General features: G+C 37.4%; 3 protein-coding genes across 6 annotated transcripts in view; 2 read left to right on the top strand and 1 right to left on the bottom strand.

Annotated features, from left to right (window-relative positions):
- Positions 1 to 27,219, top strand: part of LOC109674527 (olfactory receptor 10G9) — a 249,077-nt gene that overhangs the window by 207,194 nt on the left and 14,664 nt on the right. For 2 of the 4 annotated variants that reach the window (XR_012445583.1, XM_074066502.1), the window contains exons 1-2: positions 14,492 to 14,525; positions 18,027 to 18,127. The exons of 1 other annotated variant lie outside the window; for it this stretch is intronic. The gene's annotated coding sequence lies outside the window, so the exon portion shown is untranslated. Of the gene's footprint in view, positions 1 to 14,430; positions 14,468 to 14,491; positions 14,526 to 18,026; positions 18,128 to 27,219 lie in introns of those variants that run through there. One more of the 4 variants, XR_012445584.1, reaches the window with a different exon arrangement.
- Or10g6 (olfactory receptor family 10 subfamily G member 6) lies at positions 5,896 to 8,084 on the bottom strand. Its single transcript, XM_074057374.1, has one exon. The coding sequence runs from the start codon at positions 7,722 to 7,724 to the stop codon at positions 6,792 to 6,794; it is 933 nt and encodes a 310-aa protein (XP_073913475.1). The 5' UTR covers positions 7,725 to 8,084; the 3' UTR covers positions 5,896 to 6,791.
- On the top strand, positions 18,121 to 24,154 carry LOC141420882 (olfactory receptor 10G9-like). Its single transcript, XM_074066501.1, is given in 2 exon segments — positions 18,121 to 22,979; positions 22,982 to 24,154. Coding segments are annotated over 2 exon segments (933 nt in total). The 5' UTR covers positions 18,121 to 22,078; the 3' UTR covers positions 23,014 to 24,154.

Raw genomic sequence — 27,219 nt, 5'->3', positions numbered from 1 at the left:
ATAGGATGATATACATGGATCTAGTTTCAGTTTTTTGCAGACTGCTAACCAGTTTTCCCAGCAGTTTTTATTGAAGAGGCTGTCTTTTCTCCATTGTATATTTTTAGCTCCTTTCTCAAAGACAAGTTTGTTGTAGTTGTGTAGCTTCATATCTGGTTCCTCTATTCTGTTCCACTGGTCTTCATGTCTGTTTTTGTGACAGTACCATGCTGTTTTTATTGTTATTGCTTTGCAATATAGTTTGAAGTTGGGTATCGTGATTCCTCCATTGTTCTTTTGACTGAGTATTGCCTTGGCTATTCATGGCCTCTTGTGTTTCCATATAAATTTAATGGTAGATTTTTCAGTGTCCTTAATGAATGTCATTGGAATTTTGATGGGAATTGCATTAAACATGTAGATTACTTTTGGGAGTATAGACATTTTTACTATGTTGATTCTACCAATCCATAAGTATGGGAGATCTCTCCACTTTCTATAGTCTTCCTCAATCTCTTTCTGCAGAAGTGTATAGTTTTACTTGTAGAGGTCGTTCACATCCTTTGTTAGGTTTACACCTAGGTATTTGATTTTTTTTGAGGCTATTGTAAATGGAATTGTTTTCATACATTCTTTTTCAGTTTGCTCATTGTTAGTGTATAGAAATGCTAATGATTTTTCTATGTTGATTTTATATCCTGCTACCTTGCTATAGCTATTGATGATGTCTAGAAGCTTCTGAGTAGAGTTTTTTGGGTCTTTAAGGTATAGGATCATGTCATCTGCAAATGGGGATATTTTGACAGTTTCTTTACCTATTTGTATTCCTTTTATTCCTTCTTCTTGCCTAATTGCTCTGGCTAGGAATTCCCGTACTATGTTGAATAGGAATGGAGATAGTGGGCATCCTTGTCTGGTTCCTGATTTTAGAGGGAATGGTTTTAGTTTTTCTCCATTAAGTATAATGCTGGCTGTAGGTTTGTCATATATAGCTTTTATAATGTTGAGGAACTTTCCTTCTATTCCTAGTTTTCTTAGAGCTTTTATCATGAAATGATATTGGATCTTATCAAAGGCTTTTTCCTGCATCTATTGAGATGATCAAATGGTTTTTGTCTTTGCTTCTGTTAATGTGGTTTATTACATTTATTAATTTTCGTATGTTGAACTACCCCTGCATCCCTGGGATGAAGCCTACTTGGTCATGGTGAATAATCTGTTTGATGTGTTGTTGAATTCAGTTTGCCATTATTTTGTTGAGGATTTTTGCATCAATGTTCATTAAGGAGACTGGCGTATAGTTCTCCTTGTTGGAGGTGTCTTTGCCTGGTTTTGGGATAAGTGTAATACTGGCTTCATAAAATGTGTTTGGCAGTTTTCCTTCCCTTTCTATTTCATGGAACATATTAAGGAGGGTTGGTATCAGTTCTTCTTTAAAGGTCTGAAAGAATTCAGCAGAGAATCCATCAGGTCCTGGACTTTTCTTTTTGGGGAGACTCTTGATTGCTGCTTCAATTTCATTTTGTGTTATATGTCTATTCAGGTGATTAATATCCTCTTGGTTCAGTTTTGGATGATCATATGTATCTAGAAATCTGTTCATTTCTTTAAGATTTTGAAATTTATTTGAATATAGTTTATCAAAGTAGTCTCAGATGAGTTTATAGACTTCCATTGTGTTTGTTGTTATCTCCCCTTTTGCATTGCTGATTGTACTAATTTCTGTTATTTCTTTCCTCATTTTAGTCAGGTTTGCCAAGGGTATGTCGATCTTGTTTATTTTTTCAAAGAACCAACTTTTTGTTTCATTGATTTTTTGTGTGGTTTTTTTGGTTTCTATTTCATTGATTTCAGTTCTTATTTTTATTGTTTCTCTCCTTCTATTTGTTTTAGGATTTGCTTGTTCTTGTTTTTCTAGTAGTTTGAGATGTGTCATTAGGTCATTGATTTGGGATCTTTCCATCTGTTTAATATATACACTCATGGCTATAAACTTTCCTCTCAGGACTGCCTTTGCTGTGTACCATAATTTCAGGTAGGTTGTGTTTTTATTTTCATTGACTTCCAGGAACTTTTTAATTTCCTCTTTTATTTCATCAATGATCCATTTTCCATTAAGTAATGAGTTATTCAGTTTCCAGCTGTTTGCAAGTTTTTTGTCTTTACTTTTGTTGTTTAGTTCTAGTTTTATTGCATTGTGATCAGATAGAATGCATGGTATAATTTCTATTTTCTTATATTTGCTGAGGCTTGCTTTGTGCCATAGGATATGATCTATTTTGGAGAAGGTTCCATGGACTGCTGAGAAGAATGTATATTGTGTAGATGTTGAATGAAATGTTCTATAGACATCAACTAGGTCCATTTGATCTATGGTATATTTTAGATCTTGGATTTCATTATTGATTTTTTGTTTGGATGACTTATGTATTGATGATAATGGGGTGTTAAAGTCTCCCACAACCACTGTGTTTGAGTTAACATATGCTTTTAGGTCTTCAGTGTATGGTTGATGAAATTGGGTGAGTTAACATTGGGTGCATATTGTTATTTCCTTTTGGTCTATTTCCCCTTTTATTAGTATGGAATGTCCTTCTTTATCTCATTTGATCAATGTAGGTCTGAAGTCTATTTTGTCAGAGATAAGTATTGCTACTCCTGCTTGTGTTTGGGGGCCATTGGCTTGGTAAAGCTTCATCCTTAGCCTATGCTTATTTCTGTTGGTGAGATGGGTCTCCTGTAAGCAACAAATTGTTGGATCTTCCTTTTAATTCAGTTCATCAAACAGTGCCTTTTGATGGGAGAATCACATCCATTAACATTAAGTGTTAGTACTGATAGGTATGTGGTGATTCCTGTCATTCAGGAATCTGAATTCATTCAGTTGTCTCAGTTGTTTGAAAGTTTGACTTTGTGTACCTAAGTTGAGTTACCCTCTACTTTCTTGCTTTTTCTTTTCCTGTAGTTTGGTGCTGCCTGCCCTTTCATGGTTGTGTTGGGTTTCACTTTCTGTTTGCAGAATCCCTTGAAGAATCTTTTGTAGTGGTGGCTTGTGGTCACATATTGTTTTAGTTTCTGCTTATCATGGAAGACTTTTATTGCTCCATCTATTTTGAATGATAGTTTTGCTGGGTAAAATATCCTGTGGTTGAAGTTATTTTCGTTCAGTGCCCAGAAATCTCACCCTAAGCTCTTCCTGCTTTTAATATTTCTGTTGAGTAGTCTGTGTGATTTTGATGGGTTTACCTTTGTATGTTATTTGTTTTTTTCTCTCTTACAGCCTTCAATATTCTTTCCCTAGTTTCTGAATTTGTTGTTTTAATGATGATATGCCGTGGGGTAGTTCTATTTTGATTTGGTCTGTTTGGTGTTCTGGAGGCCTCTTGCATCTGTATGGGAATAGATTTCTCTAGATTTGGGAAATTTTCTGTTATTATTTTGTTGAATAGATTACGCATGCCCTTTGCTTGCACCTCTTCTCCTTCTTCAATGCCCATGATTCTCAGGTGTGGTCTTTTGATGGAGTCGGTGAGTTCTTGCATTTTCTTTTCACATGTCTTTAGTTGTTTAACTAAAATCTTTGGTTTTTTCTTTAATTACCATTTCATCTTTGAGTTCTGAGATTCTGTCTTATGTTTGTTCTATTCTGCTTGATTGGCCTTCCATTTTGTTTTGTAATTCTGTTTCATTCTTTTTTCTGAGATTTTCCATTTCCTGAGTCACTTTCTCTTTAATGTTGTCTGTTTTTGTCCTGAGTTCATTTATCTCTTTATTAATCGTTTTCTTTGTTTCACTTTGGTATTTATACAGTGCGTCTATGGTTTCCTTTATTTCTTCTTTTTTTCTTTTCAAATTCTCTATTTTTGTTGTCTTGGAATTTCTTGAGTGTCTCCTGTACATTTTGGTTGACCATATCCAGTGTCATCTCTATAAAATTCTCATTGATTACCTGTAGCATTTGTTCTTTCAGATTGTTCTTGTGGGCTTCATTGGGTTCTTTGGCATAGTTTGTCTTCATTTTGTTGGAGTCTGGATCTGAGTATCTGTTTTCTTCATTTCCCTCTGGTTCCTGCACTAATTTTTTGCTGTGGGGAAACTGGTGTGTCCCTGTTTTTTCTGTCTTCCTGTCATTGCCCTTGGTCTTGTTATTGTCCCTGTACTGTGTGCAATTAAGTATTTTCTAGCTTGTAATAATAACAGTGGTGATATTTAGAATGGAAGGGTGAGAGGAGAGGGAAAGCAAAGAAGTTAAAGAAAAAGGGAAAATCAGATAAACAAGTAGAAAAAAAATCAACCAAACAAACAACAAAAAAAGTTTCAAAGATATAAACAGGGAGAGATAGTGTACTAATCAGCAGTAAGCTGAACAGGCATTAGAGAGAAAGAGAGAGGATTGAGAATAAAAAATTAAAAAAATAAAAATTAAAAATAAATAAATGAAAAAAATATATTAAAAAAACTCCAAGTTCAAATGCAATAAAGTTTCAGTCTTAATAACTTTGTTGATCATTCCTAAGCCTCCAATCCTGGAGATGGTGTCTCAGAAGTAGTTCTGTCATTGTCTCATCAAAGGGGAACAAAAACAAAACAAAACAAAACAAAACAAAACAAAACAAAACAAAACAGCACAAAACAAAAAAAACCCCACAAAGTGTCCCAAGTTCAAATACAATACAGTTTCAGTAAGTTTTTCAGTATGCAGGTGTCGTTCGGTTGTTTTCTCATCAAAGGTAGGGAGAGAGAAAAAAAAGAGTCTGGAGACAGTTCTGTGAATCGTATCTGTGGCTGTGGCTTGCCTGCCTACTGCTGTCAGCCTGCTGTTGCTGGAGGCATTATTTATGCAGATCTCTGGGGTGAGCTTAGCACTCACCTGGGCCTGCAGGCTTTGTTTACTCAGAGTTCTCCTGTGCATGATGCCACTGCTACAAGCTTTCCTCTTTCCAAGCACACTGGGGGAGGTGACACTGCACCCGCTTTCTTAGGCTTGTGTGTTTGTTTACAGTTCATGTGGGAAGTGGGTCTTCCCCCCCTCCTGTGGAGTTTTCCTCCCTCTGCCACTTTTACAAACTTTCCCGCTCCTGGTTGCTGGGAGTGTGCCACTGTTCCTGCCTTCTCCAGCCAGCTTGTGAAGGATTTCCCCTCCCCCCCTTTGCTGCTCAGGGCACCCCGCTCTCTTTGCTTTGTGTCTTTTTTGTTGTTATTGCTTATTATTCAGTTTCTCTTTTTTCCCTACGTAGGTGGCTGGTCTGTCCAGGGGACTATGCTGATCTGGCCCAGGGTTGTCTGTGGGAGTACCATGTATCGCTTAGCTCACCTTGTGGTCTGTGTCTTCCCAAGCCGTCTGGGTGCTGGTGTCTGGCAGTGGTGTGGGAGCCCTCCTACGTTCTCCATTTAACATGAAGTGGAGATGCTATGCACAGGCTGGAGGTGTGGAGGAGTCAATGTTTTCCTCTTCTGGGTGGTTTTTCCTTTAATGTGTATCTCCAGTGTCTCTCCAAGATTTTACTTTAGGAGGCACGCTTTCTCCTTCCTCCCTCTAGCCGCCATCTTGGAATTCACCCCAGTTTACATTTGTAGGACAAGGAGCAGGAAGCTTACTTTGACTTGACACACCTACTTCAACTTTACCAAAGTGAAGCCCTGTGTAAACTCAGATGACTAAAGCTATGCAGTTTATGGTCCAGTGCACATGTAAGGGATTCCTCACATTAAGGTGAAATTGCTCCCTCAAGTTCAAGTCCAAGGTCATCTCCCATATTCTCCAAGGTAAAAGGCAGAGAAAAGGGAGTTTGGAAAAGCCACTTATTTTTTTGAATTTCAGGTTCCCTGCAGTTACAGGATAGCAATAATATTATTATTGTTACTTAATTGTTGTCAAGGTCAAATGAGAAGGTTGTTTGTATCAACACAGGGATTAGAAATAACAGTATATACATAGGTGTATGTCACAGAGAAACAGAGCTTTTATGTGACTATTTCATGGTTGTGGACCTTTCCTTCAAGGTGCCATCTTTGATAAGTGGCTTTGATTGACTTTAATCATAGTGAGGGAAGGTAAGGAAAAGTGTTTGAGAATAGGTTACAATGTGGAAATTTCCAGGGTCCCATCTCTCCTTTCTGAGAGTCCTTTCCTCTCTACATGAGTCCTTTCTCTTTCTGTCTTAAATCTTTCCAATTATTTGATGTCTTACCCAGTGTCTTGCATTTCTGTGTCTACTGCTTGCCTGTGCTGTGTGAGGTCAATGGGTCTTTACTTTCTTGAGGCCATCTAGTGTTGGGAGCCATGAGCCTCAGTTTGACAAGGTTGTTGCAGCTTAGCAGGATCCTGACAAGGTCAGGGACTGCAGGTGCACCACGTCTCTCACTGAGGTTTTGAGGGGACATGGAGTGGCTCCCTTTGTCTGGAGAAAAGAAACATTAACCTGAAGGTATTTGTTTATGAAAGGTTAGGAACAGGTGACTTGTCCTTAGCAACCAGGCCTGGGTTTTGTGTATGTGAAACCAAGCGAAACTAGGTAAGAAAACAGGGAGGTCTGAGTTTCGTTAGTGAAACTAGGAGAGTCCAGGTTTTGTTTATAAGATTGGAGCAAGAACATTGTTTTTCAGGTGGAGGGCATTGTTTCCCAGGCATAGAAACTCTCCTTGCATTGTATAATTTCCTACTTTGTAGTGCTTATAAGGCTGATGCAAAAATAAAAAAATTTGCCAGTTACATCACAAGCCTCTGGTCATGTGTCTTGTCATTCCCTTCCTGAGTGAGTGAGTCCTTCTGTGTGTCTCGTGTCTTCATGCCTTCCTTAGATCTATTTGGATCAAGGACCCTTGTGATCCTGGCACCCTAGCCTCCATAATGCTGCCTTCCTCTCTTTGTTGCGGAGTGTGTAGATGATGGGGTTAAGCAAAGGAGTAATAACTGTGTAGAAGACAGCTACCACCCCATCCAGGGGTTCCTGTGAGCCAGGCCGTAGGTAAATGAAGGTACAGGGCACATAGTAAACAATGACAACAGTTAGGTGAGCAGCACAAGTGGAGAAGGCATTGTGGTGCCCATCTGTTGACTGGATTCTCATGATGGCAGCTATGATGTAGCCATAGGAAGTGAGAATGAGCATAAAGCAGGTGAGCACCAGGAATCCAATGTCCACGAAGGTGACTAGCTCATTGATGGTGGTGTCAGCACAGGCTAGACGAAGGATGGCAGGAATGTCACAAAAGAAGTAGTCAACTTGATTTGGGCCACAGAAGGGCAGTTGGAATATGAAACTTGTTTGGAAAAGTGAGTGGATGGTCCCTCCCAGCCAGGTGCCTAGAGCCAGGAAGTTACAGACATTGTGGGTCATGATAGTAGCATAGTGTAAAGGCTTACAAATGGCCAGGAACCTGTCATAAGCCATAAGTGTATAAAGAAAGCACTCAGTGCAGCCCAGAAAGTAGAAAGAGAAAACTTGGATTACACAACCCCCAAAGGACATAACTCTACTATCCACCAGAAAGCCAGCCAGCATTTTGGGGACAATGGCAGAAGAAATGGTCATGTCCAAGAAGGAGAGGTGACACAGGAACCAATACATGGGGCGATGGAGCTGGATGTCCACCAAGACAGTGAGGATGATGAGCCCATTGCCAGAGATGGTGAGGAGGTAGATGACAAGGAAAGCTAGGAAGAGTACTGTTCCCAGCTGTGGTGGATGGTGCAGGCCTACCAGAATGAAGTGTGACACAGATGTCTGGTTTCCACTTTGCATTTCCTTGCTGATCACATCTGCCAGAGGAAGTAGCAGCGATGAAAGTTTAACATTCCTGAAGAATCTCTAGGCATCACAGATCACTCTATCACTCTCAGATCTGGTCAGAAGAGCCTTTGTCTTTGTCTCTTCTCTCTCTCTCTGGCTCTTACTCTCTTCCTTTGCTTTATCATGTTATTCCTCCTCTCATTCCCCCAACTCGTAAGATTTTTCTTGGTTTCAGGGAACAAGTTCTTTTCTCCAAGATTAAAGGTCACAGACTATGTGTTCAGTGGCCCTTCCTTATCCTCAATTTTGCTCTCCAAAGTTTCAGTTATAGTCAACTGCAGTCCAAAAATATTTACCTTGATTTTCAAGACAGAAAGATCACATGCACACAGATTTTAGTAAGGTATACTGTTAGAATTGTTCTATATTATTATTAGTTATTGTTGCTGATATTTTGCTCTGATTTATAAATCAAATTTATCATGTATCTAAGTATCGGAAAGAACATGGCATGTGTAGGGTTTGGTATCATCCATGGTTTCAGGCATTCACTGGGGGTTTTGGAACCCATCCCCCATGGAGTGGGGGTGGTACTATATATAATTCAGGAAACTGATAGGAAGACCAGGCACAGAGTATTTCAATTCAGGAAGAAATATAATCACATTAAAATTAAATCAGTTGATGAAAAAATACACATCCTGTTGTTTTTCTCTAGTTTGATCTATGATCTACATATGAGAGTCAGATTGCAACTTATTCATTTTCTAAGAACACAATAGTTAGAATTATATTTCTTAATCTAAGTGTGCCCAGCAAAAACTGAAGAGAGCTGGGGATGTAGCTCAGTGGCAGAGCATCCATGTAGCATGCTCAAGGCCCTGGGTTCACTGGCCAGAATTGCAAACAAACAACTGTGAAGAATGTACTGAACCTAATATATTCAGAATCTAAAGTTTTAACTACATATATCTGTCTTCAAACTTTGTACATAAAAAAGTTCATACAATTTAAAATCCTTCTGAATAATGAAGTAGTATAAAATCTCAGGCCTCAGGGCACCTGTATATATTCTGTTCACTTCTGGATAAGTGTAGTCCATCCCTCTGTCCATTCATCTATCCATATCCATCCACCCATCCATCCATCCAGTACTTCAGTATATATTGTATCTTAAGAGCATGATTTCTAAAGTCTTACTGAGCTAAAAATTCCCAGCCCTTCTACTTCCACTTGGTAATGCAAATTCACCTTTTTTAAAAAACCCATTTACATAGTTCACAGTAGCATTTAAATGGACATTAACTACTATATTCTACAAAGTAAGTGTTGTGGCCCTATATTTTCAGGCAAATTCAGCTTTACATGGGTGCCTCAGGTCTGAAGTAAACCTGTACTCCCACTGAATTGCTCAATATAGATTAGAGCCCTCCAGATTTGAAGTTACATCACAAACAGCATCACTGCCAGTGAATGGCATCAGACACAGTGAAAGTGAGAAATCAGTGAAAGGGCTGAAGGGGGTCAGAGCTCTCCCAGACTGCAGAGTCATGTGGGATGCTCTTCCTAGTGTCGCCTTCTTTCCACCAATAGTCTGATTGGAAACTGGAGGCAGACATCCAAACAGTGTGCAACCCATAATCACTTAGAAGGCTTCAGAGTGCATGATGGGGAGTTGCGCCTCCAGCTGGATTCCTAGTGGTCAAGGGAACCATGATGGCAGCTTTGACTGTCATCTGGCTTTGCTCTCTCCTCTATCTCTTTTACACCATGGATCAGAGTAGCTCTGATCTTACTCTCTCAACTTTCTTTAGTGCCACAGAGATTGCTCTTCTCAGTGACAAGTTTGAGCAATACAGACTTTCTAAGGAAAACCTAGGCTGGTCCATGGTAAACACAAATAATTGATTATCCTAGTTAAGGTTTAAACTACATAGACACTGAATAATCTCTCAGACTGTAGCTACAAAAATATGTTTTGAAATTTATTTGAGGCAATTCTTAATGATTTCTTAGATGTCTGCTGATTACTGAATTGTCATGGTACAAGGTTGTCCAGGGAGAAAGTTCCAACTTACTGGCATGGCCTAGAGGAACAAAGATCCTCAAAAATCCAGGGTTGACTTTTCACAGAAAAGTTCTCAAATAGTATTGAACAAAAATATTTTCCTCTGTCTGAATATTTCTTTTGATCTAGACACTGAATCCAGGATAATATTGAGTTTTATAGTCTGGCTTCTAAAATCATAAATTCTAATACCAAGACCAACACTACTTACCAGCTATATAATTTTGGGCAAATTTCTTAAAATTTCTACTTTCAGCTTCTTATTTAAAAAAAAACAGGGTGGAAGGAGTGAGTCTAGATTACTACAAACAGAGAAATATCAATTTATTTTGAATTTGTATCAATTCACATTTTATGTTTTGTTCTCACAAAAAGAATACCAATTTTTCCGCTGGTCCAAATTCTGTTCTATATCATCATTTCTTTTTTCTTGCCTCTCTGCTGTCTTGATATCCTGGTTCTTATTCACTTTTTATAATTTATTGTTCTCTCTATAGAGACATAACAATTTTTCCTATAAGAAGCAGGAAAGTTCCCATTATCAACTAAAACTGCTCTATTAACTTAGTGTATATATACTAAGTCAGTATCACAGTATGTTATGGACATATGATATATTGATCTGTGCAATGGGAAAAGAAGCTATTTTTACAAGAAGACTTGGGAATGAGTATACCAAGATCCATATAATAGCTAAATAATCATTTTGCTTTTTTCAAATCCTACATGACCTCAAATAGGCTTACGTTTGGCCCTGACGATCATCTGAGTCAGAAAAATCAAGAATATAGATTGGCCTTTGGTAAGCAGAGTTCAAAGACTTCTTATAAAGCCTAATGTCATCAGGAGGTCTCATTTCCCATCTCTGTCACCAATACCGCTAACATTTAATAAATATATATCTCAGAAGAATTTCTATTTATTATACATTTTCTTACCTTTTGGAGGCTTCCCTCCTGTTGACCACTACCTGGATGTGAATCTGCTGTGAAGCCACTCCTTGATGTTTGCCTCAGTTTCTTGCCCTTTGCTGCTTCTTATGGAAGCCCATCTCAAAGTTCAGCAAGTTTACTGGTTTCCTTTGATGTGCCCCTTCTTGCTTGTGTCACTGTGCTCTTTCTATACACTTCTCTGGCTCACCTCCCCTTTATAACCTTTGTGAAACTGTTGACAGTTGTGTCTCTAGGCTTTGATCTCTGGAGTCTCACATTCTGGTAAGCATTTTCTTCCTTCCTGTAATCCCCAGGGGATGGAAGACAGGGGGGCTAAAATCACCTCTGCTTCACCCTTTGGGGGTCAATTAACTGTCACTATGTGGAAATAAGTTGCATTGGGCTTTGTTGACAGCAAACCTTGAACTGTGGCTATTCCAGGAAGTTGCTCGGTAAGATTCTGTTAAGAATAAGTACTTAGTGTGGTTTTGATTTGCCTTTCCTTTATGGTCAGAGATGGTGAGCATTTTTTCTTGTGTTTTTGGCCATTTGGATTTCTTCCTTTGAAAAAGTTCTGTTTAGTTCCGTTGCCCGCTTCTTTATTGGTTCATTGAATTTGGGGGAGTTTAGTTTTTCGAGCCCCTGTATATTGTGGTTATCAGTTCTTTGTCTGATGTATGTTTGATGTGCCCACTGTAGAAGAGCTAATACAGTAACCTTAAAATGACAGAGGTCAATATGGGAAGGTGACCAGGAAGTAGTGAAGAGTTCTGGTAGAGATGAATCAATTCAGGTTATAATACACATGTGCATGGAAGCAATGCTAGGAATCTCTGTATAGCTATCCTTATCTCAAACTTGCAAAAATGCTACGTCATTCTTATTATTGCTTATGTCTTCTCTTCAACAAAATTGAAGAGGGCAGAACAGGTTCTGGAAGAGAGAAGGGCTGGGGGAGACTGAGGGGGAAGGAGGTAGCTGGGGAGAGGAGAGATGACACAAACAATGTATGCACATATAAATAAATGAATAAATAAATAAATAAAAAAGAATAAGTACTTGATCAGGAATCAAGAGGCCCTTTCTATTTCTCTGGATTTTAGTTTCCTTACCCACAATTTGAGGATAATTATGCTTTATTTATGCCATTGGGGTATTAATGCAATTTGTAACATCTTTAAAGCTAAAGATATTATAGGAATGCAATATGTTAATTACTTAAAAAGTACCATCTGAAATTAGTTTGGAAGAAATTATTAGGACATGCATTACACCAGGCCACACTATTTGAGATAGAATTGTCTGATTACCTAGTGTGCAAAAAGGAAACTAAGCTAGATGGAATCTGAAAAATGTGCCTATCCCTTAAAAGGCAAACATACTGAGGGTAGATCTGGGGGTGTGTGGGGGGATTTAGGTGGACCTTTAGAGAAATAAACCAGAGTATACTTGGAAGGAAAAAAAAACCCCATGAATTGTAAAGAAAGTAGAACTTTTCCATAGGAGAAAGTCATACAACTTAGAGGATAAAATTCCATCCAACTCTATTCTTTTAATTTTATTTTATATTTTCTTTCTTTTTTTATTATTGTACTGGGGGTACATTGTGATGTTTACAAAAGTTCTTACAATATATCATAGTTGAATTAACCCCCTCCGTCATTGTCCTTTATCCCCCCCTCCACCCCCTCACCCCTACATTCAAGTCTATGTAGATAAATGGTATAGATTCATCCAGCTCTGGGAATAGAGTACATTGTAGTTCTGAAGTAGAACTGGGAAAACTATAGATCAACAAATATTTATGCAAATATTTCTTGTTCAATGTTTAATAAAGAATGTTAATTATGTTGAGACATTATTGCTGTACATTTTTAAAAGAAGCATATTTGTGAAATACCACATTGTCCTTGGTCTGTTTTTTCAATGAGCCATTTTCCACTTAAGGAACCATAAAAGCCACCATCAAGTATTTTGGTTTGTATTTATCAATATATTTCTGTATTGTATGGACATGATTTCCTGGATTTTCTTTACTTCCTCATGATGGTAGATGTAAGTCAGTATTCAGTTTTTGCTAATAGATAATTCTACATAGAAAGGAAGATGGAAGGGACTTAAAGCTTCAACCTCCTAACCTCCCTCACAGGAAACACTCCTGAGTTGTGATATCCAGATAGGAACATGTGTTTATAAAGAATAAAGGAATGCTTGACTACAAAAAAGGACTTGGTTCCAATGTGAATCCTTGGCCTTAAGAAGTTAGGACAGAACTTTTATCTCTACTATTGAACCAAAGCAATATTCAATATTATTGAACCTAGACCTTCCTTTCTTTTCCAGTTGACTTTTGACATGAATGAATACATGGAAAGACATGGGGAAACTTCTTCAGAGAGGCCCTATCTTAACTTCTGCTTTTGAAGTAGAAGAGGAAAATAAAAAAGACTGGTGAAAAAATTTAAAACTACAACAGTTCAGTTTTAGCAAAGACTGGCAGATACAGTTTACGTGCTCTCTCTGGTTGATTATGAGGAACAGGTGAAAGAGTTCATTCACCTAGTCCAGGCATGAGTGAATGTAATCCCATTTACTTTGGAGGTGGAGATGGGAAGGATTTTGAGACCCCATGTCAATCAATAAGGTGGGCATGGTGGTGCCTGCTCGTGACCTCAGGCATGTGGGAGGCTGTAGGTAGATGATTATGATCTGAGGCCATCCCAGGGTGGGCAGGGGGGAGGGGAGACCTTATCTGAAAAATAATTAAAGCACAAACAGGGTTGGAGGTGTGGCTCAAGTGGTAGAGTGTCTGCCTAGGAAGTAGGAGGTCCTGAGTTCAATCTTCATCTGGGATCAACCAATCAATTTATCCCCTTGTTTAGAATAGTGAATTTGCCAAATTTTTGTGAAAGGTCATAAAATGCCCTGCAACCTTAAATAAATATTAGCTAGTTTCTCCATTGGGGAAGAGATTGTGCAAAAGAGGTTGGTGTGGGGACAGGAATCTCTTCCCCCAAGCAGCAAAGGCAATTCTACTGCCATCTCCAGTGCCAGAAGCCTTATAGCTGCAGCACGAAAACTAGGAGTAAGAAGTGGAATGAATACATAGCATACTCACCACAGTGCCTGAAATAAAATAATAAGTACATGACAGGCAAGGGGATTATAGCAGGTGAACAAAGGAACAACACTGAGAGTATGGGGTCAAGATGTCAAAGGAACCAAAGGTATGTCATAGGAGGCAATTGAAGACAATTATTTTGCTGCTTTGTATACTTTCTCATCCAGACAGTGCATTTACACAATTCTGCAAGGTGCCTCTGCACATAACTATGTCTGAAAGTAAAAAAAAAAATAGATAGGGAATAACTGTAACATCATTGATAAGATGGACAAGTGTGGGTTTTGCAGGAACAATGTTTTGATTAATTTCTTTTGGCAACACTAGGATGCTGAGTTCTCTGCTAAGAAAAAGTACTGAAGAAGACAGAAGTTGCTAATGTTAGCCATTATCTCACAATCACTTTCAAAATAAGTATTTTTTTACCTCTCGTGTATTTACTCCATTGCTTTCATGTGCATATATTTATATCTTTTAGATTTTTTTCTATTTGTTATTATAATCAAGATGCATTCATGATGACTTTACTTTTTTGTCCAGAGGTCACACAATGTTGACTTTGAATAATCTACAAACCACAGATGGAATTGACATCAGCCAGCGATTCCAGACTTGGGCATTGATGAAGTAAATGGTAATACATGGGAGTGGCTCCTTCTGTGGATGGAGTGACCTGGGAATAATGTTGCCTTGTAAGCACCGACATTGTGTGTGTGTCCAGGGGTGTATAAGTACAAGGTGTGTAGTCCACATGATAGACTGTCATGGATATTTGTGGGGACTATTTATTTGTTCATATAGCTTGGCCATTTTATCTTTTAAAATCTTTTCCTATAAGTAGGACTGCATTCCACTATAGAAACCCAAACACCAGATACTATCCTATTAACTGTAACAAATAGAAAACTTGGGTATGAGATCTAGGCTTATCCAGTAAAACGTATCAACTTAGACCTTGAATCTGAAGAAAGAGTCAATAAACAACACATTGAAAATAGAATGAATTCAGATAACAGCAGCGGCAGCACAAACAACACAGAGGTTCCAACAGCAGGCCAATGACAAGTCAACATGGACTTCAGGGTCTGTGCCTGTGGTTAGGGTGGGAAAACTGAGGTCTTGAGCAGTCCACAGAAATTGCACTGGAACCCTCACAAGACATCAATCAGGCAGGACTTTGCAATAATTCTGCCTGATTTTCCCTATTTTTGTTCCTTTTATGAGGGTTTTTCATTTTTGTTTTTTAAAAGTTGCTTATTACATGGGGTTATGTGTGTGGGGTATCTTCACTGAAACATACATTTTCATTTAGCTAACAAATATGGATATTGCTACAATTGGTGGATCAATTGCCAATTCCTGTATGTTCTGATTTATTTAGGCCTTCACTAAGCAAATAATTTAAAGTAATTAGATTATATCATATATGTTACATTAATATTTTAGCCTTTAAAACTTTGACTGTTTTTTGTCGTTACGCTCCCTTAAATCCAGACTAACAACCTGATGTAAACTCTCCTGCCCCTTCCTCTATGCCCATATAATATATAAAGGGTCCTTGTTTGGTTTAGAAAAATGGGGCAATATTAACTATATTTCTTCTCTTGCTTTCCTCATCAACTGAAATTACCTCATGAAAATCCTTCATAGTTTTCAAAGTTATGTAAGGTACATTATGTGGATGTATGAAAATAGCATAATAAATCCCATTAAAATTATTTAAAAAATGGGAAGGGAAGGTGGATAAGCAAGAGCAATAGAGATGGTGAATTTGATCAAAGTACATTATATTTATTATGGAAATATCACAACAAAACTCCCTGCACAATTAATATACACTAACAAAAAAAAATGCAAAGTTCAAAAAAAGAAATCCAAAGTTAACTGGTGTGGTTGTAAGGAAATCTTTTTTTATAAACAGATGCTTAATATTTCATTATGTAGCCATACTATGATTTATTCACCCATTCCTCTTTTAGTTGTTTTGTCACTATAAGCCATGTGTCAACATAAATACAAGAACTTGAATAAATATCCTGTGTACTGCTGCTTTTATTAATGGAATAGTTTCCATTAATAAAACAGGAAGTGAGATAAAGCTTTTCTTCTGCCCAAACCAGTAGCATATATTTTCACTATTTGTCAATTTTTTTTTTGACAGTACTGGGCTTTGAACTCAGGGCCTTACCTGCAAGCCAGGTGCGCTATCACTTGAGCCACACAGCCATCCCTGTTTTATGTTGGGTGTTTTCCAGCTAGGATCTCACAAAGTATTTGCTCAGGCTGGCCTCAAACCACCATACTCCTGATTTCTGTCTACCAAGTAGCTAGCATTAACAGACATGAGCCACTGGTGCCTGACACTATTTGTCAATTTTATGAGTGGGATTTGGTAATTTGCTACATAATTTTGTATTTCACTGACTAATAATGATTGTAAGCATCTTTTTGGGGTCATTTATTTGCTTGACTGGGCTGAAAAAATAAAGGGGTGCAATGTGCTTATTGATCAGAAGACAATCTTGTAAATATGTTAATTCTCAAATAGATTCACAGCAATTCCAAAATTTCCATATATATGGACAAGGGGACCCTGAAATGTATACTGTATTGAAATGTAATAGATCCTTCAAATGACCAATATAGCTTTGAAGAAATAAAACAAAAGTAGAAAAGTCCTAACAGGAGATATATAAAAACTAATAATAGAGTCTGCATTCAGAGAATGTAGACCCTTGGAATCCATTGGCATATGGTTCCAAGGAGACTGCCACTGAGGAACAACTGTGACTGCTCAGGATAGAGAGAGTTCAGAACTGCACTGTGGATGCTTGATTCATTTTTCCTCATAACACCTGTCAAGTTTCTGCTAAAGACTTGTCACCTTTCAACAAGTCTCAGATATTCAGTTTATTACTTCAATTAATACATTCACTTTTACCTTGCTTTCTGGGCACCATTTACTTTTTAGAGCCATATTTTCACAAAGTTAAGGGCAGGGAAACAGAAGGCCACACAACAATTTAAAAACAAGTGATGATAAGGCAAGACTGACTGAGAGCTTCTCCACATCAACTGAGCTGTGCAATGTGCATGTTGGGGTGAAAAATTTTTGTTTTTGAAGTTTCTTTTGTGTTTTTAAGGGGTGGGGTGGGGTGGGTGGTAAGGGAGGGGGTGGGGACAGGGGGGAAAAATGACCCAAGCATTGTATGCACATATGAATAATAAAAAAATTTTAAAAAATTTAATTTTTGACCGATCGTGGTTAAAACTGCATGTAATAAATAGGTGGGCTTACTGTATTTGCATGAGGCTAGACAAACAGAAAAATCAAATATACCACAAAACAAATATGTAGACTGATACATGTCCATACAACAAAAATGACCTACAGTGGATAGGGAAATATGGACTTCTTTAGTAAATTATTTTGGATTATGTGGACATTCAGGTGCAAAAATCTTGACCATGTTTTTTAGTGTACACATCAAAAAATCAATTATGGGTTGGTGAAATGGCTCAAAGTGGCTGACTGCTTGCCTAGGAGTGCAAGGCCCTTAATTCAACCCCCTGTACAGCCAAAAGAGTTAATTAATTAATTAATCAATTATATCTGGGTTGTTGATATATCTGTACCAGTCTTTATGATGCTTGTTTTGGTAAAGATAGTTTGAATAAGACAAACCAACAAGAGAGTATAATCATAAATAATGACACAGTAGACTAAAGTTATAATAGTTTAAAAGACAAAATTTTCAGTTTATTCTTTAATCACAATATAATGAAGCTAAAGCACAGTAAACAAATGATAAAAAAGAAAATGACAATAGGGAAGTTAAATCAAATTTCTAAAAAAATTAGATCAGCAATGAGGTTTACAATCTTAAGTTATATAGAAAATAAAAATATCCTTATATCATACCTAAAATAAAATTAATTTCAAATGAAGTAAGAGAGAAAAACATTCAAAGTACTAAATATTATATAACTGAAAGCTGATAAGTACTTAGTGTAGGGAAAACCCTTGTAAAGCAAAATACTAACATCAAGAACCATATTGAAATCCATTGATAAAATTTACTAGAACATTAAAAGTATACAGAAGCCAGTAAAGTATTTAAATAAAGACAAATTTGAAATCACATTTCACCTTACAATAAGATAATGAATTAATTTCATTTGTAATTTTTCAGACAAATCAATAAGAAAAAGACTACTACTTCAAACAAAAGAGATGACTGAAGCTCATGAAGAGTTAATTTACAAAAGAAGACAAATGTCTGAAATATCACAGGTGTTTGTTTATTCTTGTAAAACCAATGAAAATTTAACAGCAATAACAACTAATCATTATACAATTGGGAAATCATTATGGATCTGTAGGCATTTCTTTTGGAAAAGTGACTCTAAAACCCTAAAAAACAAAAAACAGAATTTGGATGTTTTAACTTGCTGTAAAAAGATAGCAAAAGAATGATATTTAACTGGAGAGTGCACAAAAGTGATGACTATTGTGAGTTCTGGACCAAATTTTAAACTGAGAACAAGCTGTGTGTCTCCATTGCCTGTGAGAGAACAGGGTAACTAAGTGCTACTTCTCTCTTAGGTATAAATATTAGTTCCAGGAGACATGGGCCATCCCAGAAGGGTTCAAATAAACATGCAGGGAAACGCCTGTGTTTATTACAAGCTGTCCTTGTTGTCTTGCTGTTTTTGTGCTCATTAAGAGAACCTGGAAACCCAAGAGTAATTGTATCCCTCGTGGAACAAAACCAAGTTAAGCTCCTACCCATTTACCATGTTACTCTCCATTCTCTGCCCTTTAACTAACTTGGTTCTTGGTTTGGAAATGGACTATTCCTATTGAAAATACTGCGTATTTGTACTTTGAGTGGCAGCTAAAATCTAGTGCCTATATATTGCTTGTAGTTGTCAAAAAATTGTAGGAAAAATTCTGGTGAGTTTTACTACTGAAATGAATTATGTCCTATAAGGTGAGTTCTTATGTAGATTTAGCTTATTCTCCCCTGATTTTCTTCTTCTTTACCTTAAACTTTCATGTACACAATGTTACTGTGAGATTGTTAAACTTCATCCTCATCATAATAGTCTTAGATAATAGATGATCGATTGACAGATAGAATAATTGGGTGAGTACAAAAAGCAACTATGTCTCTGCAGCAGACAAGTCAAACATTGACCTCTCTGAGATTCCTGCCTAAGTCTCAGGCTACCTTTGGCTTTACCTGGTGAAAAATTTTGATACTTTATCAAATCTGAATATTAACCTATATTAGTGATTAAGTCCTGCTAATACAGTAAAAACTTCAAAACTGTTCTGTTTTTGGAGTTCTAAGAACCATGTTGATAGTTACAGTAGTAATGTATAGTCTTGTCTCTGCCTATTTATTTTAATATTTGAAAAAATACAGCCTTAATGTAGCTTAAGCCACATTTCATGGAGATAAGATACATTTTATCTGAGCTGAGTAGGGAATGGGATTCATGGTCTTCACCCATTGAACAATTAACTATCATTATTTTAACAACAATGAGCATATTATATTAATAAAAATTGATAACCAATAGTATTTTGTATTTTTAATAACAAATTTTATTTTATTTTTTCTTTATTATTGTTGTACTAGGGGTACATTGTGGCATTTATAAAAGTCTTTACAATATATCATAGTTGAATTCATTCCCTCCATCATTTCCCTTTATCTCCCCCCAGTATTTTGTATTAAGTCAAAAACATTTTTGCCTCAATTTCAACAGTTCAGGAGCCCAACATTTCTCAATATAAAAGTTACATGGTCCCCTCTGCTTGCTTTGATTCTATTTTTCTGAAGAGAATTGTCTTCTCTTGTGAGATCACTGTCTAGGTTTATGAGTGTGAGGAGTAGGAGAAAGTGGGAGAGGATGAAATGTGATTCCTAGAAAATGATCAGATATTGAGGATAGAAGGATGCTTGACAGAAAAACTGTCCCCTACCCAATATATTGTGGCTGGGGGAGCACTTATGATGTTCTTAGAGCCTCATAAGTGTTGGTTAAGTGAAGGAGAAGTAGGTGGTTGGCCATGAATGAGGTTAGTTCTGTCTGGATCACATGGGTTGTTGTGGGGAATCCCAGTGTGGACTTGAGTGATATTCTTACTTTCTCTGAGAACATGGAGAAACTCTGTCAGAAACTGGCAGCAGTGGGATACTGGTAACGGTAACAGGGATGAAAACTTTCTGAAAAAGCTAGTTTTGAAATCAAGAAGTATCAGGAAATACAAAGGGAATTTACTTCTCTATATCTCTAAGTTCAGAAAAGGCACAATGTGTGTGATTCACTATCATTTATTAAGCACTTATCACATGACAAGTTTAATATTGTAAAGAACTGTACTAAGTACTTTGTGCATATAATCTTATTTAGTGCCTGTAACTTCTCAGTTAGGGAGCTTGTATTGGTAATATCAGATAACAAGTGAGGACACTGGAGAATGATTGAAGATCACTGTGAACTTTGAAACATTAATTGCTATCAATTAATAATAATAATCATCAAGAATTAAATTCTTGGTGCTACAAGTTTCTTCATAAAACTTAGAGAAAATAAAATGTGGTAGGTAGAATCCAAACAGCCTCAAAATTTCCTTCCAATAGGTAAATACTCTCTGCAAAATTACCCTGAGTGTGTGGGACCTGTGTATATGATGGGGGTTCATTCTGTTGGTTAGGTAGTATCACATAACACTGTGCTATAAATCAGACAGTGATTCTCTTTCTGGCTTTGAAGAAGTAGCTGCCATGTGTGAGAAGGTCAGGTGGATAGGACTTCTTAGGACCTAGAGTTACCTCCAGGAACTTAGAGTGATGTGATTTTCCAAGAACTATCAAGAAAAGTGGGACTTCAGTCCTAAAGGTGCAAGGAACTCAGTTCTATTAACAGTCTCAATAAACACTGAAGAAAATCCTGAGTCTTAGATGAGATTATATCCCCAGTTGATACCTTGATTAAAATTGAAGAGACTGAGCAGATACTCCTACTGACCTGATCCACAGAAACAGTGCTATAATAAGTTGGTGTTTCATTCACTAAGCTTGTGCTAATTTTAAAATATAGTAATTGCTATTGTTTGAATTAGTGTCCTACAAAAGGCTCTTATGTTAAAGTCTTGTTCCCCAACCAGTGACACTATTGGGAGTTGGTGGAACATTTAAGGGATCTAGTCTTGTGTCAGAACTTCCCATCACTGGAGATGTGCTCTTCAAGGGGACATGGAGACTCAGTCCCTTTCTTCTTCTTCTGTCTTTTATGTCCTGGCCATGAGATGAGTTGTTTTTCCATGTGCTGGTGCCATGATGTGCTGCCTTAACAGAGGCCCAAAAGAAATGGGGCTAACCAATCATAGGTTAAAACTTCCAAACCTGGGAGACTGAGTAACACTTTTTCCTTTATAAGTTGATTGTCTCAGGTAATTGTTACAGTAATGGAAAGATGACTAACATACCAATAAATAGGTAATAAAACAGCCTTCTACTTTCTACTCTATAACTCTCTGTGAGTCTATATGAGAGTAAGAGTTGCTGAAATCATCTGATCACCTTTATGAATAAGCTCTGTGACAAGCAAAGTTGAGTACAACTCAAGATGATCTACTATGGATGATGCAGGAGCCACTTGGAGAAGGAATTCCCTGTACTCAATTTCATGCTAAAGGCTGGTCGCTCCTTATATCTCTACAGGGAGCATGATTGAGAATGGAAGGAGTGTCGAATGTGAGCCTATGACAACGTCCTTCCTCACAGGCTTTCCCCCCTCCTACCTTGGATACCATACTCTTTGGAATCTTTCTGGTGATTTACGTTCTCACTGTGCTGGGGAGCCTTCTTATCCTGCTTGTGATCAGGGTGGATCCTCACCTCCACACACCCATGTACTACTTCATCAGCAACCTGTCCTTCATAAGAAAGATGATTTTCTCATACTTTCTTTTGCATATATTTGTATGTTACTTTGTGTGTGTGTGAGAGAGAGAGAGAGATAGAGAAAGAGAGAAAGAGAGGGAGGCTAAAATCATTCCATCACCTTTACCAAAGAAGATTTGTAACAAGCAAAGTCAAGTAGAGTTCTAGAATTTTCTACCATGGATGCTGCAGTTGCCACATAGAGGATTCTCAGTTCTCAGTAACATGCTAAAGACAGACTGCTCCTTATATCTCTACAGGGAGTCTGATTGAAGGTGGAAGAAATGACAAACTTGAGTTTAGTGACAACCTTCTTCCTCATAGGTCTTCCCCACCGACCCTCGCTGGACACCATATTTTTTGGAATCTTCCTGATGATTTATGTTCTCACTGTGCTGGGGAACCTTCTCATCCTCCTGGTGATCAGGGTCGATTTTCACCTCCACACACCCATGTACTACTTCCTTATCAACCTGTCCTTCATTGACATGTGGTTCTCCACTGTCACGGTGCCCAAAATGCTCATGACTTTGGCATCCCCGGAAGGCAGGGCTATCTCCTTCCACAGTTGTGTGGCTCAGCTCTATTTCTTCCACTTCCTAGGGAGCACTGAGTGTTTCCTTTACACAGTCATGTCATATGATCGCTACTTGGCCATCAGTTACCCACTCAGGTACACGACCATGATGAGTGAGAGAACATGTGCTCTCCTGGCCACTGGCACCTGGATCAGTGGTTCCCTGCACTCTGCTGTCCAGACCACCTTGACATTCCGTTTGCCCTACTGTGGGCTCAACCAGATCCAGCATTACTTTTGTGATGCACCACCCATCCTCAAGTTGGCCTGTGCAGACACCTCAGCCAATGAGATGGTCATCTTTGTGAACATCGGGGTAGTGGCTTTGGGCTGCTTTTTCCTGATAGTGCTGTCCTATGTGTCCATTGTGTGCTCCATCCTGAGAATCCGCACCTCAGAGGGGCGACACAGAGCCTTTCAGACCTGTGCCTCCCACTGCATTGTGGTCATCTGTTTCTTTGTGCCTTGTGTTTTCATCTACCTGCGACCAGGCTCCAGGGATGCTGTGGATGGGGTTGTGGCTGTTTTCTACACTGTGCTGACACCCCTGCTCAACCCTGCTGTGTATACCCTGAGGAACAAGGAGGTGAAGAAAGCACTATTGAAGCTGAAGACAAAGCGGCACACTCTCAGAGCGAGTGAACACTAGGAAGGCGATATTTCTTTTTTTCAAAATTAAGAGTATAATTTAGTTGTAAATCATTGCTTAAATCATCAGAAATATTTCCTTCACATACTTTCTAAGAAATGATAAAATTTATAATGAGATCTCTAATATGTAGTGAATGTGCTCATATTAGGGTCTATTATCTCCCCTTTCTCCCCAAAGGATTTGTTTTACCTTTTAAAATAAATATAAACACTCTGATAGAAATGCAATAAAATATGAAGGTTGACTTTTTAAAACTTAGTTGATAAGAAGCTCTTTTTTGGTTTATTTCTTATGCACACAAATTTGGGACTATATATGACAATGTTGATATTGTTCAAGGATTGTAGCAATTATCAAAGGTCGTGATTTTTTGTGTCTGTAAGTCTTCAAATGGATTTTAACCCTTTTTAGTGGCTCTGTGCTTCTCTGTGTATATTTTATATAAATCCATGTGGTGGTGATTATGGAGCTAAACTCTCCATAATTCACGGGACAGCCACAGAGCAACACTTAAGTTATTTCTTAAATTAAGGTTAAGAAATTCTTATCTGAATTTAAATATAAGACCATGACAATAGAATTAACAAAAAATTTGCTGAAGAAATGTAAGGTTAAAATGTGCTCATGAACTAGAAAACTCAATATTTTAAAGAAGCTAGTTGTTTTCACATTGTTCCACAGATCCATTGAATTTTCAGATAAATGCCATCATTTTTCTCTGCTGATATAGATATATGGACCTTAAAGTTTGCATTCAAATGGTCCCTAAACAGTCATGATAATCTTAAAGAAATAAAAGATAATGGGATGATTCTCAACACCACATAGAAAAATAACCATGGGTACATAGTAATTCAGAGAGAAATATTTGTATATAGTTAGAACGATAACAATGTAGCAGAATAGACAGTAAAGATATAGATAGATGCTTAATCATCTGCAAAGAGAACCCATGAAGCAGTAGTGAAATATGGGCATTTCAATAAATTATTTTGAGATAATGGTATTTCACTGAAACCCAAAGAATCTTAAATCTATTGAGAGCAATGTGCACATCAATAATATCAATTATAGCTGAATTGTAAATATAACTGTGGGAACCCATGACATTTGCTTAGGTAAAGATATTTTGAAGACCAAACAACCAAAAGAGGTTAACCCTAAGAATGATACATTAGATTAAGTTATTACATTGTAAAATACAAATTTTGGAGTTGCTTTTTTTTTCTTGGAAAACTCTTATTATTTATTTGTTTATTTTGTCAGTACTGGGGTTTAAACTCAGGACAACAAACACTCTTAAGCCACACCCCTACCCCTTTTTGTTTTAGTTATTTTTTGGATAATATCTTGCTCTTTGTCTAGGCTGGCCTGGACCACAATCCACAATCCTCCTACTCATGACTCCCATGTAGCTGAGATTGTAGATGTGATCCTCTATGCCTGGCTTGTTGGTTGGAATGGGGTCCCACTAACTTTTTACCTAAACTGGCCTCAAACCCTGATACTTCTGATTTTTGCTACCTGAGTAGCTGGAAATATAGTGCTTTACTCAGAAAGTAAAATACTGTCTTAGAGTTGAATTTGTTTGCTTTAATTGATCATGATATATTAAATCTACAGCATATTAAGCAAATACAAAATAGAAAATGTAACAGCTGGGACTTTAGAAATATTACTGCAATTTTTGGAGTAACTATAGCTACAGTCTCAAATTATATGGATAAAATCCTTATATCCAAATTAAAATTAATTACAGATGTGGTAAACATTTAAATGAAGGGAAAAAACTTTAAAATATTAAAATACTACTTAACTGAAAATTAGTAAGTGGTATATAAGGAAATCTTTTTAAAGCAAAAATCAAGATGAGAAACCATATAGAAATCAATTGATAAATTTTTCTAAAACAAACAACAATACACAATGACAATTATGAAAGTACATTTTACATTATAATAAAACAATGAATTAATGTTCTCAATCTGTAAAAGATCAGGCAAATCAAAAGGTAAAAGCTATTATCTCCATAGGAATGAAATAGAGCTCTTAAGAAGCTAATTTACAAAAGAAGATATACTTTGATAATATAAAGTGCTTAGCAATGCTTGTAAAATCAGTGAAAATTATGACAGCAATATTGTCTAATTTTTCTTTTTTTATTATTCATATGTGCATACAATATTTGCATCATTTCTCCCCCCATTCCCATCCTCTCCCTACCCCCCCACCCCACCACCTCCCTCTCCTCCCCAACCCTTACTACCCGGCAGAAACTATTTTGCCTTTATCTCTAATTTTCTTTTTTTATTGTTTTATTTTTCATATGTGCATACAATGCTTGGGTCATTTCTCCCCCCTGCCCCCACCCCCTCCCTTACCACCTACTCCACCCCCTTCCTCTCCCCCTGAACCCCCTCAATACCCAGCAGAAACTATTTTGCCCTTATTTCTAATTTTGTTGTAGAGAGAGTATAAGCAATAATAGGAAGGAACAAGGGTTTTTGATGGTTGAGATAAGGATAGCTATACAGGGCATTGACTCACATTGATTTTCTGTGCGTGTGTGTTACCTTCTAGGTTAATTCTTTTTGATCTAACCTTTTCTCTAGTTCCTGGTCCCTTTTCCTATTGGCCTCAGTTGCTTTTAAGGTATCTGCTTTAGTTTGTCTGCGTTAAGGGCAACAAATGCTAGCTAATTTTTTAGGTGTCTTACCTATCCTCACCCCTCCCATGTCTGCTCTCGCTTTTATCATGAACCCACAGTCCAATCCCCTTGTTGTGTTTGCCCTTGATCTAATGTCCACATATGAGGGAGAATGTACGATTTTGGTCTTCTGGGCCAGGCTAACCTCACTCAGAATGATGTTCTCCAATTCCATCCATTTAAAGTGAATGATAACATTTCGTTCTTCATGGCTGCATAAAATTCCGTTGTGTATAGATACCACATTTTCTTAATCCATTCGTCAGCAGTGGGGCATCTTGGCTGTTTCCATAACTTGGCTATTGTGAAAAGTGCCGCAATAAACATGGGTGTGCAGGTGCCTCTGGAGTAACCTGTGTCACAGTCTTTTGGGTATAGCCCCAAGAGTGGTATTGTTGGATCAAATGGTAGATCAATGTTTAGCTTTTTAAGTAGCCTCCAAATTTTTTTCCAGAGTTGTTGTACTAGTTTACATTCCCACCAACAGTGTAAGAGGGTTCCTTTTTCCCCACATCCTCGCCAACACCTGTTGTTGGTGGTGTTGCTAATGATGGCTATTCTAACAGGGGTGAGGTGGAATCTTAGTGTGGTTTTAATTTGCATTTCCTATAATTATTGCTAGAGATGGTGAGCATTTTTTCATGTGTTTTTTGGCCATTTGAATTTCTTCTTTGAGAAAGTTCTGTTTAGTTCACTTGCCAATTTCTTTATTGGTTCATTAATTTTGGGACAATTTAGTTTTTTAAGTTCCCTGTATATTCTGGTTATCAGTCCTTTGTCTGATGTGTAGCTGGGAAATATTTTCTCCCACTATGTGGGTGTTCTCTTTAGTTCAGAGACCATTTCTTTTGATGAACAGAAGCTTTTTAGCATTATGAGGTCCCATTTATCTATGCTATCTCTTAGTTTATGTAGTGCTGGGGTTTCGTTGAGAAAGTTCTTACCTATACCTACTAACTCCAGAGTATTTCTTACTCTTTCCTGTATCAACTTTAGAGTTTGTGGTCTAATATTAAGATCCTTGATCCATTTTGAGTTAATCTTGGTATAGGGTGATATACATGGATCCAGTTTCAGTTTTTTGCAGACTGCTAACCAGTTTTCCCAGCAGTTTTTGTTGAAGAGGCTGCTATTTCTTCATTGTATATTTTTAGCTCCTTTGTCAAAGACAAGTTGGTTATAGTTGTGTGGCTTCATATCTGGGTCTTCTATTCTGTTCCACTGGTCTTCATGTCTGTTTTTGTGCCAGTACCATGCTGTTTTTATCGTTATTGCTTTGGTTGAAGTCAGGTATCGTGATACCTCCTGCATTGTTCTTTTGACTGAGTATTGCCTTGGCTATTCATGGCCTCTTGTGTTTCCATATAAATTTCACGGTAGATTTTTTCAATCTCTTTAATGAATGTCATTGGAATTTTGATGGGAATTGCATTAAACATGTAGATTACTTTTGCGAGTATAGATATTTTTACTATGTTGATTCTACCAA

The sequence above is a fragment of the Castor canadensis genome, chromosome 2 (assembly GCF_047511655.1).
Source record: "Castor canadensis chromosome 2, mCasCan1.hap1v2, whole genome shotgun sequence".
In the NCBI taxonomy this organism is placed as follows: Eukaryota; Metazoa; Chordata; class Mammalia; order Rodentia; family Castoridae; genus Castor; species Castor canadensis.
This window is presented reverse-complemented; position numbering and strand designations above follow the sequence as displayed.

Bases quoted from the DNA above. Each gene is read 5' to 3' on its own strand.
- Or10g6 (XM_074057374.1), bottom strand. From the start codon at position 7,724: ATGCAAAGTGGAAACCAGACATCTGTGTCACACTTCATTCTGGTAGGC.